The sequence below is a fragment of the Vanellus vanellus genome (genome assembly GCF_965231255.1).
Source record: "Vanellus vanellus genome assembly, chromosome: 17".
Classification (NCBI taxonomy): domain Eukaryota; kingdom Metazoa; phylum Chordata; class Aves; order Charadriiformes; family Charadriidae; genus Vanellus; species Vanellus vanellus.
In genome coordinates this window covers 7,452,653-7,471,807 of record NC_138922.1, presented here as the reverse complement: position 1 = coordinate 7,471,807, position 19,155 = coordinate 7,452,653, and the positions used below count along the sequence as shown (strand labels likewise).

At 61.5% G+C, this 19,155-nt stretch overlaps 1 protein-coding gene across 1 annotated transcript in view; it reads right to left on the bottom strand.

Annotated features, from left to right (window-relative positions):
- The window catches only part of CASKIN2 (CASK interacting protein 2), a 32,082-nt gene extending 14,252 nt beyond the window's left edge, over positions 1-17,830 (bottom strand). The window contains exon 1 of the mRNA XM_082492418.1: positions 17,734-17,830. Coding sequence (XP_082348544.1) covers positions 17,734-17,827 — 94 coding nt within the window. The 5' untranslated portion in view covers positions 17,828-17,830. The remainder of the gene's footprint in view (positions 1-17,733) is intronic.
- Positions 17,831-19,155: the final 1,325 nt, after the last annotated feature.

Below are 19,155 nucleotides of genomic sequence, written 5' to 3'. Positions count from 1 at the left end.
GATCGGGACAGGATCACCCTAATTAACTCTTCCAGGGGCTGTTCGTCTTCAGAGCGGCAGCAAGCAGCTCTGCCAACCTGAAAGCCCTTCCCGAAGGAACCAGCTCCCAAAACCATTGCTCGACAGAGCTCCCAGTTTTCCCTCCCAGCCCCGTATTGCCCAACAGCCCAGGATCCAGGGTCTCTGTCAAGGACAAGCTGCTTCCCTTGGCCCCACCAGCCAGGAAAAAAATAACATTTCACTTGTAAACTGGCCACTCCTGATCCGAGTCATGGAGTGACAATAACCACCGAGCCCCACGGTGCCTCCTTCACCGATCCAGGACTGTGTTTGGGGTGTACGGCAGAGCCAGGAACAGGGTCCGGCTATGGTGGGCAAAGGCTTCATCCTGCCCCTCGACAATCTTGGGATGGATCCTTCAAGTGGGAAGGGCTGGGCAGCGGTTGCTGCTGGGGGATTTCCAAAGGACGCCATCGAGATAAAATTAAAAATAAATGAAGGGTTCCACTAAACTGTAGGCAATGCCCATGAAGCCACCACCTCCTGCTCCCCGAGTGAACCCCCAGCTTCCCTGCCTTTTAATCGGGGCTTGTAAATAACTATTTTTAAAGGATGCTCTGTGCGGTGGGAACCAAAGACCAATGTGGGTTTGCTCCCATCAGCTGCAGCCGAAAACTGCCAAGGGGTTTTGCTGCTGAGAAAGGGTAGGGAGGAGGAGGAGGAAGAGGAAGAAGAGAAGGGGTCCTTACCCATGGCAGGGGGGGCAGAGAGGAGCCGGGTGGCAATGTCGGGAAGGGAAGGGCTGGATGGAGATACCCAGTGAGCACAAACACGTCTGTAAGAAGCAGAAACACCCCCCAGCCCTGGGGGCTCTTCCTGGAGTTCAGCAATGCCCGCTATTTGAAGAGGGAGAGCTCACCCCAAAATCCCATCCCTGACCCCCTCCTAACAAGGGGATCAGGCTGACTGGCGGGGTCCAGGAAGCAGGGCTGGGATGCAGTGGGTGTCCTTGCCCACTCCCCAGCCCCAGGAGGCAGCTGTCAGCATCTGTACGGCAAAACGCCTGTGTCTTTGCTCCTCTCCCCGAGCAACATTCCTAAAATTAGTTCCCTGCTCCAGCGTCCCAGCAAGGTCAGGACGTGGGGCAGGACCACACGGACACGGCGTGGGTGGCTGGGAAAGCAGCAGGTCCCAAAAAGCAGAGCCGGGAGCAGCATCCCCTTTGGGGCTCTTCCTGAATGTGAAAACAGGAATGCTCATACGCACCTCGGGCAGGAGGGGAAAGAGCTCACCCCTGGTTTGTAGCTGGGTAAATCGCTGCTTGGGGAGCTGGAGGGTTCGCAGCCAGGCTGGAAGGTAACGCGTGGGTACGAAAGGGGCCAGACACCCTGGCACTGCGGGGACCAAGGCAGAGGCAAAGAGAAGGGTGGAGGGATGGAGGGGCAAACGGAGCAGAGCCGGGCAGGCAGGACCCCTTCCCCAGCACCTCTGCACCACAGAGCAGTAAAGGGACAGTAAAGCAACCCCAAAGGCAGCCCTGCCTCAGCGGGCAGCAGCGCTGGGATGGGGTGAAGCAGCGGGGCAGCACGAGGGCTGCCAAGGGGGTGCCACCAGCCCCTGTTGTGCTCCTGGGGACGCAGTGACAGGAAGGCACATGATGAGACCCTGCATCCTTCTGCCTTGCTCCATCCATGTGCTCCTTTTAATCAATTCTGCCGGTTTTCTCACCCTCTTCAGCCCCTTCTCTCCCTGTCGGTGCCCTGGCAGCTTCAGGCTCCCCGTCTTTTTCCACCCAGATATTTTGGGGCTCGACAGAGGTTGGGCCAAGCCATTCCCAACCCCGCAGCCCTCCCAGACCGGCTGGTTGGGAGGTGAGGCTCCGTCCGGGAGATTGCAGAGCCGGGCTGGGAAAGGGCCGAGGTGACAGGGCCGACCCAGCCACGGCACTGGGATGGGGTGACTGGACCTTTCCCAGCCACACCGTCACCTCCTTTGGGTCTGCACCGGGACGGGAGCACCCACTGGCCTGAACCGTAGCCCCAGGAGCACACTCACATCCCAGGGAGATGAACCCAGAAAAACACAGACCCAGCACTCACACAAAAAGCCATGAAGGGGATATTTGCAGAGGAAAACACGGCTTAGCACAACCCTGAGGGTTAACTCCGGCCGTGGGTTCCCCCTGCTCGGCCCCACTCCCCAGCAGGACCCCTCCAGGGGGTCCCGCCGGGCTCCCACCCTGCTCTGCTTCCCCGCTCCGGCGCGTTTGCCGGCGCCTGCCTGGGCAGGACGAGGCTCGGCAGCGCGGGGCTGGGGCTGAGCGAGGCCTCGAGGGAGCCAGCGAGCTTCTGTGCGGCGTCTGGCTGCCAAGCGGCAGGCGGGAAGCACCTCCGGAGCGCTCCAGCAAATTGCTTACAAATGTAGGGCCGGCGTGCTCCGCCGGCCGCCGGTCAGGGCAAAGGCAGCGTGGCCACCCACTCGCCACACAGGGCCAAGACCCTCGCCCACAGCACGCTCCGGATCCGGCCCCGACTAGGGGGTGAAAGTGCCGACCCTCGGCCTTTCGGACCCTCGCTGATGGAGGGGGGCCGGGATGGCACAGCCCTGCACGATGCATTTCCAACCAGTTCCCCCAACCAAGCAGCCCCCTCCGGCGTGCTGCGCTCCGTGCCTCAGTTTCCCCCATGGGGATGGGCTGCACCGCCACGGTGGGGAGACCAGGCTGGGCTGAGCTCCCCGTGGGGTGCAGGGGGCTACCAGGCAGCAGCCGGCCGGGGCGGAAGCCCCACCTGCACCGCCAGCCCGACACAAACACCTATTTACCCCCCTCGGGGTGCTCGCCTGGCGCCGGCTGTATGGAGCCAGACGTGCCCCTGCCCGGCTCAGCCGGCACCCCCTGTGCCAGCACACCGGGCCACCCCGTGCCCTTCACTGGAGATCTCGTCCCCTCCAGGGACACCCTTGGTGTTGCTTCAAGGACTGGGAGGCGGACATGATTCCTCCGGAGCGCTGAACCGCTCACCATTCACTGGGAAGGAGTGACACACACTCGCCTGGGGAAGGAAATGCCCAAATATCCTGTGTCCTCCCACCAAGTACCCCTTGGAGACTCCTGCCCTGGCTCACGTGGAGAGCGAGGCTCCAGAAGGCAGTGCTTTTGCTGTGACATCCCCCAGTTTTGTCCACCCAGCCTTTGTCTCTGTGCGCGACAGAGACCTACAACTGGAGACCCACCTCCTTGCCAGAGATACCTTGAAAAAAATACACTTTTCTGCTCATCCTGTGTCACAGACCCTTGTCGCTTCCCCTTGCCCTGGGAAATCACATCCCCACACCGCTGGCTGCAAGTATCCCCAGTACCATGAGCCTCCCTGCACAGCAGGTCTGAGCATCCCCGTACTGCCAGCCATGAGCATCCCTGCATTGCGACCATCCCTGAACATCCAGCCATGAGCATCCCTGCATTGTGACCATCTCTGCACCACGAGCATCCCACACGCAGGGGTGCTCTCTCTGGGCACTGCAGGAACACCATCCTGCTGCTCCGAGCGATGGGAGAAAGACCGTATCGCTCTGGACACACCAAATACATACATATACCGTCTTCGGAAAATAACACACACCTGGGGACTGCCACCACTAAGCCAATAAACCAGCTGGAGGAGCTAATTAGCTGTGATCTTGCACAGCACCAGCCATCTCCATTGGTGGTGGCAGCCTCCCGGGGCCAGAGGCGGAGGTGGCAGGAGGCGGCAGCTTCACCCGACCTGCCCTGCCTGGCCTCAACCTGCACCGACGGCCCAGGGCAGCCCTCCTCGGCACGTGGTGGGTTCATGCTGGGACTCAGGAGAAACCTGATGTCTTGTCCAAAATCAAGACAAGAAGAGGTGACGTCCATCCCCTCTTCTACGGGAATCACCCTTCCCCGTGACCTCTCTGTCCACAGGCACGTCCGCTGCAGCCACCCACACCCGGCTCCTCCCAGCACGGCAAACCGGCTGCTTCGGGTGCAGTTTCCCAATAGGTCTGGAAGAGATTCCCCTGCTTCGATAGGGAAGGAGCTGGGCCACAGAGACCTTAAGAAACTCAACCAAAGTTGCCCAGCAAGCTTGAGACGGAGGTTGGGTGAGAGCCAAGGGCTCCCAACCCCAGCTGCCTGCCGCAGCCACCAGCCTGCACCCCAAATGCTGAGCCCAGCGCTGTGCCTGGCTCCCCGGGCCGGCAGGGACCCCCTTATTTCCCCCATGGTTATGATGGGCAAATTCGGCTGCCGGGGAGCGGCCACCTGGGATACCCAGCTGAGCGCCCATCCCTGCATCCAAATGCCACAGGTGCCCAAACATCACGGTGCCTTCCAGCCCGCAAATAGCCTGTGCCGGGGTTTGAGGCACCCCTGCGAACGGGCTCCCCACCAACGCCGACAAACAGGTCCTCTGCCAAGCCAGGCACCACAGGGTGGGTCCAGCTGGGGCAAAGCCACTGGGTTAACTGGCAGGGACAGGGAGGCTGCAATCGGGAAGGCAGATTCCCATCTACACAGGGCAAATAGCAGCGATGGGAGAGCGCGACACAGTAGGGAACCCCTTATCTTCCCCTACACCAGCGTCTGGCAACTCCTTGACAATAATTGGTGTCTTCATCCCTTGAGAAACCTACCAAACCCAGGTGTGAGACACACCAGGCCTGGCCAGGGCCCTGCCTGCTTTGACGCTGCATGATGGCACACGAGTCCTGCTCCTGGTTTTGGCACCCCGGGTCCAGCTGGAATAAACCCGGGGGGCTCCTCGCAGCATCCTGAGGGCTGGACACAGCATCCCTGCACTGTGAGCATCCCCACGCCAAAACACAGACTCCTTGTCTCTAACCCCAACGGCCTCCGCCGTTTACCCCTAGCTTAAGCTCCAAATCTTAGGGCTTACAACCACACAGAGCCCAAAGTGTCCCTGCCACCAAGTTGCTTCTGCTGATGGCACGTCTGAATCTCCTCTGGCAGCTCTATGCTTTCTCCTTCTCTAAGCTCTCTTGTCCTGCGATGTGTTCAGACACACCAGGTGGGTGATGGTGAAGGCAGGTGATGGCAAAGTTTCGGAGACTGAGAGGCCCAAAGCACCTGCCTTCCTCCCTCGGCTGGGCTGGGGACCCTCGACAGGCAAAGGGAGAGGGGTATGGGGACATGGCAGCAGGACCATGGAGTCATCTGGGAGCTTTTTTCCTTTTTTGGGCAAGGCTGGGAGCCTTTATCCCAGGGAAAACCCAACAATTGAGTTTTTTAAAGAGGCTGGCAGCAGGAGGCAGCAGGGACGGCATCCCAGCACAGCACAGTCATCGATCGCTCACCCCCAGTCGCCCCAGACCCCCGGCTAGACCCCCAATTTCCCCCCGTCGCTTCCCCCCCCTCCAAGCAAAGCAGGAAAAAACAGGCAGCTTGTTCAAAGCAAAGGCTCCCAGAACAATGAAAGGAAAAGCAGAGTCGGAAACCCCGTCCCCATCCGCGCAGCTGGGAAGAAGGTGCAGCTCTCGCCCCCGAGGTTTGGCGTCCGCAGTGGGGATGGAGGGGGCAAACGCCAAGTGGGGGAAACAGCATCACAGGAGTCCTCTGGGGCTGGGTTCACCCCTTGCAAAAACCAAACACGTGCTCCTGCTCCGAGTTTCAGGCACCCAGAAGGATCTCAGCTGAGTGGTGGGATGAGAGGCGCTCACTCCCCTTCCCCACGGTAATTTGGGGGTTCACACTGGCCACCTACCCCAAAGCAATGACCCCCAGCCCAGCTCCCCCAGCAAGGGGGAGCGGTAACACCCCTTCCCCATGGAGCCAAAATCGCATCCCCCAGCCCCAGCCAGGATGGAAACAGCTGGGAAAGGCTTTGGGTGGGGGAAGCCGGGCGGCTCCTTCAGAGATACAAGGGCTCCTTTCCCAGCTGGCCGGGGAAACGCGTTACCGGGAGGTGAAGTCACCGTCCCTGCTGGGACCTGGCTATTCCGCTCTCCAGGATATGAACTCAGAGGAGCTGTATTTGCCCAGGGAAGAGGTGGAGCCTTTTCCATTTCCCCCATCCTTCCGAAAGGACAGGACGCCTCCCGAGCGGGAAGAGATGGGGCGATAGCGTCGGAGGCTGACAGCCAAGGGCGAGCTCCGCCTGTGCCTGCGGTGCATCACCGGGCACGCCGTGGGGCCAAGAGCCACCCATAGGCTGCGGGACACGGGCACCAGCAGAGCATCTGGTCCAGCACTACAACCATACCTTGGCTCCCGCTCAACTGGTTTCATACTGGTTCCAACTGGTTCCCCTGGGAGCCAGGGAAGGGGCCACAGGGCTCCAGTGTCCCCCAGGTACCCAGGCAAAGGGGCTGCACCCACAGACACCCTCAGCGCTCTCATTAATGCGATACCAAGCAAATAGCGCATTAACATAATCTGTGGAGGATGCTCAACAGATCGACGAGGGCAGAAATAACACAAAAGGGACTTAGAGAGATTAGGAGAACAAACCCAGGCAGATTCAACCTGGGAAAATTGCAGACTGCAGCATCTGGGGAAAAATAATCCGACCGGCAGACGGTCAATAGGAGGAAGAAAGAGGGGAAGCAGGATGCGGGGGGACGGTGAGAGCAGCGTGAGCGCGGGCACGGAGGGAGCTGCCGGTGAGGAAAACAACCCTGGCGCAGGGGGATGCCGCTTCCCAGGGTACCATCTTCCATCGCGTGCCCGGGGCTGTGAATGTGATACAGATTCACGGGGGACACGAGAGGCTTGGGGAGGACAGGAGAGGCGAGCGGCAGGAGCCGGCAGCCGAAGGGCTTGCCTTGCACGGGAAGATTAGGGCAGGTCAGTAAGTCTGGATTTGCTGAGCAACAGTTAATTAGGGAGGGCGGGCAGGGACGCAGCAACCCACCTACACCTGGAGGGTTTTGACGCTCGAGAGTAGCACGTAGCTATTTATTTCATGCTTCTAACAATGAGCCCCAGATAAAAATTAGAGCAGTCGAGGGCGGCCAGCAAAACCCCGCGAGCTCAAGGGAGTGAAACGAGGATCCAGCCCTCTGCCGTAGGCTGGATGGTTGTAGCAAACCACGCAGCTCCTGGGGGCGGTGGGGCAAGGCTGAGGCTGGGGGACGGGGCTGCCATGACCCTACGGCAAGGTCCCCATCACTGCCAGCCCGGTACCCACACGTGGCAGCTGGCTCCTGGGAGCTGCTCTGGCCAGTGGAGCCAGTACTCAAAGCACTCAGCGATGTGGTGGCTGGAAATCCTGTGACATCCTCTCCCTTTGGCCCCAGGCAAGCTGCTGTGTGCCCAGAGCAGGCGCTGCCAGGGCGGACGGAGCGGCTGTCCCCACCCTGGATGCTCTAATCTAGGCAAGGCACACACAGGATGGGAGGAGAGGCACCGGGAGGTGAAGCTGTTCGCTCGAGGTCACCCAGAAGGTTGACGGTTCAAGTGCTGTCACTCCTTCCCGAGGCCCCGGCATCCAGGAACTGAATTTTTCCCAAAGCCCCCCACCCCCACTCCGTGCCATCATCCCATGGGCAATCAACTGTCGGCAGCCGAGGACTAACCTCAAACCGCTGCTGGCGGCCGTGTGGCCGGGGTTTGGAGTCACACGCAGTTAAAAATACCTTGTGGATGCCTTTCCTCAACTCTGACCCTGCGAGCCGGTGCTGCCGCCAGCCCCACTCAGGGACGTGCTGGCAGGGTCCCCTGGGACGCACACAGCCCCGTCTGTGCAGGGACAGGGGCAGACGCTGCCCGGGGACTGGGTTTTCCTCCCTATGAGCCGAGGATTCCCACTCCTGCCTCTACCCCCTATTACCAAACCCAGACGAGAGGCTCTTTGCTTCCTACAGCCGCCTTCCAGCAAACGATGTGTGGGCTGTTCGGCTCCATCCGAATCGCAGCCCGGATCCAAGCAGCTTGAGCAAAGCGTTTCTTTCCCTCCTGGACAGAGCTGAAACCTGGCCTCCAACTCCCACTGGTCCTAAGGGATGCTGGATGGGTGACTGCTCCCGCAGACACCATGGCGCTGCAGCCGTTCGTGGCATCTGCATTGGGAAAGAGCAAGATCTCTCCCAGCAGCAGCTGCCTGGTGCTCCCAAGCCACGAGGAAGAGATCCCTCTCCAAATCCCTTCTCCAGCAATGGCAAGGGTGCAGAGAGCACCCATCTCTCCTTGCTGCTCCCATCCCCTGCACAAGGTCACCTACCAAAGCAAACAGGAACTGCCCGGCCACTCCGCACTGCCGCCAGCGGGAAGGGGAGAGGCACGGGTCTGTCCCCAGTGGGTATGGGCCAAGCTCCCTCCAGCCTGGGACAAGCAGCCCAAGAGAGACAAACCCGCCGCTGCTCTCTCCTCTCCCTGCCGAGGTCGGGCAGGGCAGCGCGGCTTTGCCCCTGCCCGGCGTGAGGGCTCTTTGCCAGCCAGGTCGGATTCTCCGGCTGCCCGCCTGGATGCCCGGCTGGCCGGGCAATGCCACAAAGCAGGAGAAACTGTTGCCAAAATCCAGCAGAGCATCTGGCTGGTGGCGCTTTTCTTGTGCCTTGGCTGAAGCGGGATGTTTTCACTCAGCCGGGGCAGCGAAAGATTCCCCCAGGACCCCAGTTTGCAGTGGGATGCCATCTGCAGGGGTCGGCAGAGGGATGCGACAGCTGTATCACCACGATGCCCTGCACCACCCTCTGTGTCCCCAGGTGGAAGCAGCCATCACCGACAAACACATTTAGCAGCCGGTGACACGGTATGTCCCAGGAGAGGCATCTCCCGTCCCCATGGTGGAAGCAGGAACCCACACCAGGACCCTGCACCCAGCTCGCCATCCCTGTGGGGGCCTCGGCGGCTGCCGAGTTATTCCGGGCACCGCGTTCCTGTCCCGCTCCCCTCATCCCAGCTGCTCTGGGGCCGGCAGGGAGGGCAGCGGGTTCCTCCCATCGCCCAGCTCAGGCACTGGAGCCGGACGGCAGCTGCTCGGGGACCAGCTGGGGACAAGGGCGACACGGAGCAGCCCCGTCCCCCCGCGTACCGCAGGAGGGACAAGGACTGATTTACAGCAAGGTCAAAGGCATCAGAATACAACTGCGATGGATAAGGGGGGGTGGATCTGAGGACCCCCAGTCCATGGGCTGAGGTCTGGTCAGCAGCTTCCCATGCAGGGACAGGGAAGAGAGTTGGGGAGCAGCACATGGACACCCCCGAACCCTTAAAGAGCAGGTCCACCTCAACACTAGAGGTAAACTGAGACAGTATCCCCAGCCCCTCGTCAAACCAAGGTCATGCCTGGCTTCCCACAGGGACGCTGCCACCTGTGGGGACCCTGCAGCCAGGTCGGTCCCCTCCAACCCGTCCCCCCTGCCTTGGTGCTCCCCACACCCCGGCCCGACCGAGCGGCGGTGGGACGCAAGCCAAGGCCTGCCCGCTGCCTGGACCCCTGCCGGCAACCCGATCTGTTTACGCCTTTCCAGCGTGGCGGGTGCGTGTCGGGAACGGCCCCGGCAAGCCCGGAGTTGGCGGCAGAGGCAGGACGTGGGAGCCGAGCGCAGAAACCCCTGCCTGCCGCCTCGCAGCATCCCGGGGGGGGGATGGCGGGGAGAAAAAGGGAGGTGCACAGGGGTGAAAAGGGTCCCCTCACCTCCTTCGACTCCTTTTCATAGGAAAAAGCACCTGTTCCTGCACCGTGCCACCCCTGCTGCGGCACCCCGTGTCCCCCACCCCGGCCAGGGAATCACGGCGGGTTGCCTCATCCCTCAGCCCCGACAGCAAACGGTTTTCCGAGCTGTGCCAACCCCTCCTGGGAAAGCACATGGAGAGCGAACCAGCCCTGGAAGCTGCATGTCCCTTCCCAGTTGACAAGGGGCTGGCTTTGCAAGCCCACGACTGGCCACGCACGGGGGCTCAGGGGGCTGATGGCCACGTGCCAATCCCTGTCCCAGTGCCCGGGTTGTCCCCAGGTGGGGCTGAGCAGAGGCACCCACCTGCACTGCTCCTGGGAGGAGACATTTATCCAGGACAATACTCATGGGTGACACCACTACCTGGTGTGAATTCGGCCCCACGAAGCCGGTGGCATTCGGAGCAGGCTGCAGCAGGACAGAGCAGAGCCATGGCTTTGGGAGGTCAGAGCTGGATCCCCACCATGTCTGTAGCAGGTTCGGGGTGGAGAGAATGAAGCAGCAGCTCCAGGACATCCATGTGGAGCCCAGCACGTGCTGCTAAATATAACCAGTGGGACAGATGCTCCAAGACAGGGGCCCGGCACTGCCGAGGAGGATGCTGAGGGCTCCCCTAAGGCTTGAGCAGCCCTCGGGGTTTGGCCACAGAGCAGACTCAGCAGCAGCTACTCCACAGGAGCCTCTTCCCCTGCATGGAGGAGCATTTCCCTTCTTTTTAACCCGGCACGGTAAGCGGGTGCTCATTCAGGGAAGCCAGGAGGGCTCATGCAGCCCTTCCCACCTACATCAGCCCAACAAAACCAAACCCAAGCTGCTTCAGCCTGACCAGAGCAGTCTGGGCTGCAGCCCAGAGCGATCCCCACTGCTGTGGCTGTGCCGGCCGCCACGCTGCTGGCCGGGCTCACCGTGCACCTGTGTCCTCTGCGTAGGCAATGATTAGCCACAGGGCAGGACTCTGGCCCCTTCTGGAGGCCACTGAGGCGAGCAGCACCCACGTGGCCTCGCCACGGTGGGGATACATCCAGAGAGGTCCCCAAGGGGTGTGAGTTGGGTGTCCTGCTCAGGGAGAGGGGACACCCACAGGAGGGGAAGATCCATGGGGCTCCCAAACCATGGTCTCCCTGTTGCTGTTTACGCCCAATTCGGCTCCAGCTGGAAAAGCCCCTTTGGGCTCATCCATGCCCGTCCCAGCAAAGAAATAAGACGATACCCTAAGACGGGCTGATCAAGGGGGGTGGAGTGACAGCCGAGAGCCAGTCAGACCCTGTGACTGACAGTCCAAGGGGGCAAGAAGCACCTGTGAACAACTGGGAGAGCCTGCGCCAGCCCTGCCGCCGGGGCCACCTCCGTGCCGGGCACCCGATGCCCGCGCCGTGCTCGCCAACTCCCTTCGTAAGCAGACAGGACGCCTTACCCAACCGGCCATGCCCGCGGCCGACGTTACGAAACCCAGGGAGTTTTCACCCCCCACGGCGCAGCTGGGGTCGGCCGATACAGGCTCCGTCACCCGGGATCACAGCCGGGGGAAGCCCGGGCCGGGGTCCGGGCACGGCAGGAGCGCCGGGTGCTGCACGCTCTCTGCACAGCCTTGGCCGGGGCCCGCCGGGGGAGCGGCGCTGGCAGGGCTTGGCGGAAGCGCAGCCGGACGTGTTGCACCAGGCCTGGGATGCTGCGGGAGCCGCATACCTGCCGCGCGCGCAGGTTTTCCCTGCTCCCTTATCTCGCCATCGACGCTGCGCTGGGTTGCAGCTCCAGCCTTTCTCCCCGGGGTGGCAAACGGCTCGGGGTGGCCGCGCACCCACCCTGGGCGCAGGCTACCACTGCCCCGGGCATCCCGCAGGAGCCAGGGATGGGCGAGGGTGTCCGGCCCTTCCCTGGGAGGGTAAAGATCATGCCGGCAGAGCCATTTCCAAGAAGTCTGGGCATCTCCAGACAGGTCTGTGACTCACCGGGACATCTCGGCAAGGCCCGGGCAATGTTGCAGCCCCAAGGTTCAAGCAGGTCCCTCCCTCTCCAGCCCAGGCGTGATTTTTTTGGGGAAGCCAGGATAGGGATTTGGGGGAGATGGGGTGCTCGCAGCTCTTCCCCGCCCCCCTCGCTTGCCAGAGCAGCCAGAAAAAAAAAGGTGGTTTATTGTTATTTAGTTTCTGCCCCTTTCATACTCCTTTGCCGGAGTTTTTGCCAGCGGCGGGCCTCGGGTCTGGCGGAGGGCCAGGCCAGCCGAGGCGCTTTTAAAAACAAAGCAGGGCGCGTGCATGCACACACACACGCACGGCACCCAGCCCCTCTTTTAACTCTTGCCGGGGCGATGCCGCATGGAAGATGGTTTCTAGCCGGCTAGAAACCATCTTCCGATGGGGATGCTGCAGATCGCCCCCGAGATCCAATAATTCACTCCCCCCTTCCCAAGGAAACCTTCTTGCGGCACCAGGATCGCAATGGGGAGGTGGCAGGAGCGATGCTGGTGATGCTGTTGTGGTCCTTGGGGCCCCGGCTTGTCCTAAACAGGGACGATGCCACGACGCCTTTCTAGGTCGCAGCACAGATCTTTGGACCCAGCAGCCCTGCGGGCACAAGGAGGAGCAGGAAGAGCACCATAAGGTTTTCACCTAGAAGCAGCTTCTCTCCTGGGTGGCAGAGAGCTGGGGAGCGCTGGCGGCAGGCACACAGCATCCCCAAAACCCATGGCGCCAACTGCCCTTTTGCACAGGTCGCTGCTACCTAGAACGTCTCTATCCACCAGCTCCCTCCCACCTGCAGCCCGCCCCATTGCCCCCAGCACAGCCCCAGTCCCAGCCAGAGGACGGGATGCCTGTGCCAGCGATGTCCTTGCCACGTCCCCTCCTCCCCTGCCCAAGTGCAGCCCTAGGGAGCACCGTCCCCATTACGGCGCCTGTGTGCCGCCAGCAGCCGGGCACACACCGTCCCGGGGCTCAGGGCTGCCCTCCCCGTCTGCCTTTGAGCTGTCAGCATCCAAATTGTCCCGTGTTTCTGGGTCAGGCAGCCGAAACGGCCTCTGCAGCCCTCAGGAAGGGGGAGCTGAGCCCCCTGCTCTGGGCTGAGCCACTGGGAAATACCCAAAGGATGGAAATCCCCCTCCTGCCCCAAACCTCAGCCTCCTGCCTGCGACACCAGGGATGGCCACCAGCCCGGCTCCATCCATGGCCCTGTGGGACCTCCGCATCCCTGGAGAGATGGGCAAGTTCCTGGGATGCCCCAGTGCTGCCCAGCTGTCCCCGAGGGAAAGCAGTATGGCCAAGGGCAGCCCCACCAGAGCCCATGCTCAACCCCTTCCCCAGGATTAGCCCTTTTTCCCCCCTCTCTTTTACCCAGGCGGGGAAAAGGCAGCAAGTGACCCGGGCAGACAGCACGGAGCCACAGGCTGCCCCGCCAACGGGTTTTTAAAGGATGAGGACAGAAACACAGACCTGGGAGGGGAGCAGACACGGACCTGTGACGACGGGGACATGGGGTGGAGAGGGGCATGGGGCTGGGTGCCCCAAGGAGGCCATGCAGGCTGGGCCGGGTGATGCCCAGCATGGCCTCCTCCATCTCCCTGCGCAACGCTGTTTGCTCGTGCCTTATCTCCCACGCTCGGCGCGGTGACGCTTGCCCCGGCTCTGGGTGCACTGGCGGCAGCCCGGCCCCCTTCCAAACACAACACCCGTTAGAGGCCGACTTTGAAAAGCAACCGCCCGTTCAACTCCTTTCGCCGCTGCTGCCCGCGTGGGGCTCTGCCTTCCCGGGGAGTGAGGTGAAAAAAAAGGCGCTAAACCCCACCACGAGCTGGGACAGCCGGGATGCAGGTGGGAAAACCCACCAAGCAAACACTGGGCTGCCAAAAGAGACCCCCATCCTGGGGAGGCCAGGAGCCACAGGAGGAGGGAAGGATGGACCTTCCATCCTTCTGCGCAGCTGCCACCATCCATCTCCATGGCCCCTGTGCTCACCGGAGCCTTTGAAGCCTTTTTTCTCACCCACCCACCGCGGGCTGGTTCAAGAGCAGGTCTCGGCAGGCTGCGGGGCGGTGGGGTCCCCGGCACGGGGCTGCTGCCAGCCGGGCTCCCCTGGGCACGGCGCCTCGCCCCGCTCCTGGCTCGGCCTCGGCGGAAGAGGGAGTTTTGCCCGTTTCGGCAGAGTTTCTCGGCGTCTCTCCGCAGGCGTGCCCACAGCCTTTCCAAGCCGGTGTGCGGCTGCGGAGCCGGTCCAGCCCGTCAGACCTACAGCGCGCAGGGAGAGGAGGGGAGGACACAGCCGAGGACGCTTGGGAACTCATCCTCGAAACTCAGGCTTCAAGGGACGTGTCCAGGGCCACCCTTGGGCTCGGTGGCAGGGCCGGGTCCAGCCGCCTGCGCTGCCTGGGGCAGGACCGGAGCGGGCAGGATGCCGATGCATCCCTGCGCCACCGCCAGCAGGGAAAGCCATCATGAGTAACAGAGCCTGAAATGATAAGGATCCTGCCCGAGGCTGGTCCTGGCTCTTCCCCGCAGCCAGACCGCGCTGACCGGCCAGAGCACCCATGGCTTGGGACAAACCTCCCTTGGGAGCAGCAGGGAAGAGGAGGACGGGGAGATGGCACACTGGGCGTGCCGGCCAGCACAAAGGCGCATTCAACATCATTGCAAAATAACCCGCAAACTACAAAAAGGAGCAACTTCTTCCCAAAACAACTATGGATCCACTGCCGCCGAGAGAAGGAAAAAGCCCGGCAGGACACGAAGGAAGGGTGGGTGTTCCTGCAGAGGATGGGGACACAGAGCGCTGGTGGCAAAGGCTAACAAATCACCGGAGAGATATTAAACCTCACGCTTCGGGGCTTAAGCTGATATAGCTACTAGGGATTAGGAAGAAATTTAAGGGGGAGGGAGCGAGTTATCCCCCATCTGCCTGCTGCAGCCTCATAGCACGCATCGTCCTTCTCCTGCCCAGCCACACGGGTCACGGCAGCATCCGAGGGCCAGCATCACTCTTGGGAAAACCCTGCTGTGCTTTGTGCTGCTGGGACACAGCAATGAGGGGCACCAGTCCCGGTGTTGGGATAAAGCCAAGACCCCCTAACAACCTTCTCTAGCGTTTAACAACTTGCTAGGTCACAGCCAAGTCGCAGGTACCCACCCCTGTCCTGGATATATCCAAGGACCGGAAAGCCCCAACACAGGTGGTGAAATGGGGTAAGTCACTGATGAAACGGGGCAAGCGGCTGGCTCAAGTCAGCCGGACCACTCCGAGGCAGCGACTGAACCCCGGTAGGGCTTCACTCCCTGTCCTTGAGAGTTTAACGCCAGTTTGCTCAGCTGCCGCCCTTTCTTTGCACTTTGCGCACGTTTAAACAAAAACCTTCACCACTCCCTCGAGGAAGGCAAACAGTGAGTCCAGCTCCCATCACCTTCCACAGCTCCTCCAGCTATGGCAGGGGCATCACCTTCCCCCGGCATCACCCCCATCCCCTGCTCCTTAGCCCTGCGCATCCAGGGACGGGGACACGCAAACCTTGCCAGTCATCGTCCAGGTCCAGGAGCCGTCACCCCTTCCCAGGGACAAGAGCCCCGGCCGGGGAGCTCTGCCCCTCGCCTCCCCAGGGAGCCCCGGCCCCTCAGTGCCGCAGTGGCCGCCCTGGCCCGGCCAACCGGCGCATTGTTGGCGAGCGCGGCCAGCCCGGGGACGTGATTGATTGTCGGGGAGAAAGGCCAAAGCCGTGACGGGTCGTTTAACAATTTCAATTAAACTCTGCAGCACTCCGACGCGGAGGGGAGGGGAGAGGGAGAAAGAGAAGGAAATTAAAAAGCGGGATGTTTCTATTATTGCGCCGGGGAACCTCAGCAAAGCGCGGCCGGCTCGGCAGGAGCAGCCCGGCTCTCCCGGAGGAGAACCCGCTCTGGCTGCAGAAGTGACCACAGCTTCATCCCGACGTCTCCTTCCCGCAGGTGGGACATCTGCCCTTCCCCTCTCCCTCCTGCCCTCAAAACTTTCTCCCTGCCTGCCCCACCGCCTTATAATAATAGGTGCTGTGACCCACTTGTACGGCAGCGCTTGCGCGGGGAGGAGAGCTGCGCACGGTGAATATTAAACAACGTGTCCCTGAAGTTCCCGCTGCCGGGACTGGCGCTTGATTTTTGCTTACGTGCGGTGACTTTTTTAGGCACAGGAAGCCCCGGAGGGCTGATCACAGCAACCGAGCTCCCAATCCACTGAGACAGCAGAAGGACTCTTAGAGGGATTTAAAAAAAAATAAATAATACTAATCAGCATTGCAGCCTGTCATATGGAAAAGGCGTTTTAATGAGCGGCAAATACAGCGCACACTGGGCTCGCGTGGCATCGGGGCGAGGAAGGAGTGGGAACCGTGAGGGATGGGAAGCGGCGATGCCCCCCGCACAGGGGATGAGCCCCTGGGGCCAGGCAAGCCCCCCATGGAGGGGTCCAGCACGGGAGCCCCTCTGAGGGCGTGCAGCAGTGGCCTTGCAGGGGTCTGGGCTTTTTGCTCCCCCCTCCTTATAAAGAAATAAAATGAAAATAAGCAGAGGGAGCTGCTGACGCCACTGCAGCGGGGGAGTTAAACACACAAGTTCACGTGGGTGCCCCACGGCTGGAGGGAGGGGAAGACGCCAGAGAGAAAATGCAGACGGGCTTTAACTGGGAGAGAGTTACCGGAGGGGACTGAAGAAAACAAGCATAACTTCACCCCTCCGGGTGCACAGCGGGAGGAGAGCTGCGGGCACCCCAGTCTGCCCACGCTGCCCGCCCATGGGACACCAGCTCGGGGGAACGGGGCTGCGTCAGCCGGTGGGACGCTCACATCCTGACGTTATTCATTGCCTTGGGGGTGTCCTTCAACCCGCCTGCGCACGCAAACCTCTCGCTCCAGCTCAGGGACCCTGTGCAGGCGCAGACCCTGAGCTGCAAGCAGAGGCAATGGCACCCAGTCCCTTCGCCCGGGGAGGGGGCACCCGGCACCCCCGTTCTGGGGAGGAGGCGGCCCCCAGCCCTTCTGCAGGCCCGATAGTCAGGAATTGCAAAGTTTTGGCCCCAGTCAAAGCTTTCCAGCAGCTGACCCAGGAGAGTTTATCCCCTTCTCACGTTTATAATCCTCAGCCTAACTCACGTTTCCCAGCACCAGCCTCTCCCGCCCTGAGCTGCTCCTAAGAAGCCTTAAAGCTTCTTCTCCTACACGAGTTTCCCCTCTCCCTCCCCAGGATGTTTTTTTCCCCTCCAGCTTTCCCGCACACACCCACGAGACCCCCCACGACGTGGTGCAGCCCTGGCAGGGGAGTCCCGCACCCCCCAGCTTCCCCCTGCCCCGAGCGGCTCCCGCAGCCCAGGCAGGCGCTGTGCACCTTCCCCAAGCCACGCACCAACCAAGCGCCCTTTTATTTACTTTTCCCAGTTTCCTTCTCTCGGTAGGTCATGAGAAGCAACCAGAAGCTCAGCTCTCCACAAGGGCACAGTGGCACCGGCCATGATTTGCTCCTCCACCTTTACCCCCTCCCCGCCTCCTCCAGACACCATCCGGCGCCTACAGGACCACGGTGCCCTTAGGGACCCCCGCGAGCCCGACGTTTGCTCCGAGCCATGCTTGCCACTGACCTTTCCAAGAGCGTGTGCAAGAAAACAGCCCTGCTGAAGGGTTAAACATTACCAGACTGAAATTCAAGGCTTGACGATTGGTTCCAGTCGACTGGCTGGGATGATAATTTTTCACAAGATAAACACGGCCGGCAGTGAGCAGCAACCACTAAAGACCTCATGTAGCAGCGTGTCCCCCCCCCCGCTGCTGCCATTCCCCTTCGCCCATCCCCGCTGGTTGGCCCACACTTCAGGGCCCCCGGCCCCGAGCGGAACCCTGTCCCTGCCGGGAGGATCGCTTACAGCCCGGTCACTCATTCACACGGGCTGCGCTTGCGCTCCCGCCTCCGGCTGCGCTGTAACTCCTGTGCCAGGGTGCAGAGCCAGCACACACACCCCGGCTTGGACGGTACTGGGACTCGCACCCGGTACCGTCAGCCACAGGACAGGGACAGGCAGCACTGCCCGGCAGGGGAGAGGGAGCGCACAGCTCCATGCCTGGGTACTCACTGCTCTTGGACGCCTTGATCTTGGCCACCAGTTTCTGCACGCCAGGGATGTCCCCGTTCTTCACAGCCTGGATCAGCTCCTGCTCTCGCCCCATGGCGGACAGGCGGGAGCGGCGGTGGCACGGAAGGCAGAGACCCTCAGATCCCTGCCGTTTATAAAGCCATGGAAATAAGCCCGTAATTCCTTAAAACACACTTTGACGGGTAATGAAATCCAACAAGAAAGATGCTTTACAATCCCACGGGACATAAAAACCAGAAGGAAGAAGCCTTTCTGTTAAGGGCAGGAGTCTCTTTCTGTGTCGGGAGGAGCAGGACCCGGATGAGGTTTGGTTGGAGAACATGCGATCAATTAAAATGAGAAATAGTTCAGCGCTTGGGGACAGGCTCCCGGCAGCACCGGGGCTCTGCAAGACAAAGCCAGGTGGGTCGGGACAGGGCGGCCGGCACAGTCAGCATCGGGATGCCCTCGGCCTCTCACAGCACTCCCGGAGCCGGAGGTGTCGTGCTTTGCTCCCCTCGCCAGGCTCTGCTGCGCTGATGAGTCCCTAATTCTTCCCAACAGGATTATGGGCTCGTCGCCATCTGGAAGTTATAGATCCTCCCTCTCTGGTACTCATTAGCCCCTTCGTTTCGGCATTCCTCTTGGTGACGGCGCTGCAGCCACACTGGGGAGCCCCGGCGCGGCAGCCCGGGACCTGCGGAGAGGAAGAGCAGAGTCAGCCCTTGAAGGCCATTTACCTCCCGGCTCCGTCGCGACAGCTTTTGTATCCGTGCTGAAGAACGAATGCTTTGACTATATTTAGTCCTGGCGGGACCAGGCTCGTCCTCGTGTTAAACAGAGAGGGAAGAACCTGCAGAGGAAACCTCCCGAGGGTGCTGTCAGGGGGGTGGCCGAGGAGTGGGATGGGCACACACAGTCCCCCCTCCCCAAAGGCATTACACGGGGCTCAGGGCACCACTGTGTGTCCCAGTCTCCTTTTGCAGCGGCAGCACCCAAGGGATGGAGCTGGGAAGGTTTAGCCAAAGTCCCCTGCAGCCCATGGGAGTGGGCCAGCCTGGCCAGCACCCTTCCCCTCCCAAGCAGCGATAAACCCTCCAAATTACCCATGAAGCTCGGTGCCCCAGGACCCAAGATGCACTTTAACCAGTACATGAGCTCTCTCTGGCCCAAGTGAGGAGCTAGGTGTAATTCAGCAGCACAACCACACTCAGGAGAACAGCATCAAGCCCGTGTCCCAGCCAGATGCGGTACCCTAGAGAGGGCACAGGGTCCCACGGCAGTGGTTCACACCTCCCAGCCCGTGCTCTCCCACTGCGCCCGGGCTGCCCAAACTGGGTGGTGAGAAAATCCCTCCTGGGTCAGGATCATGCATCTGGCAGGCTGCTCCGGTGCCCGGGGAGGAGTGTGCACACAGGAGGA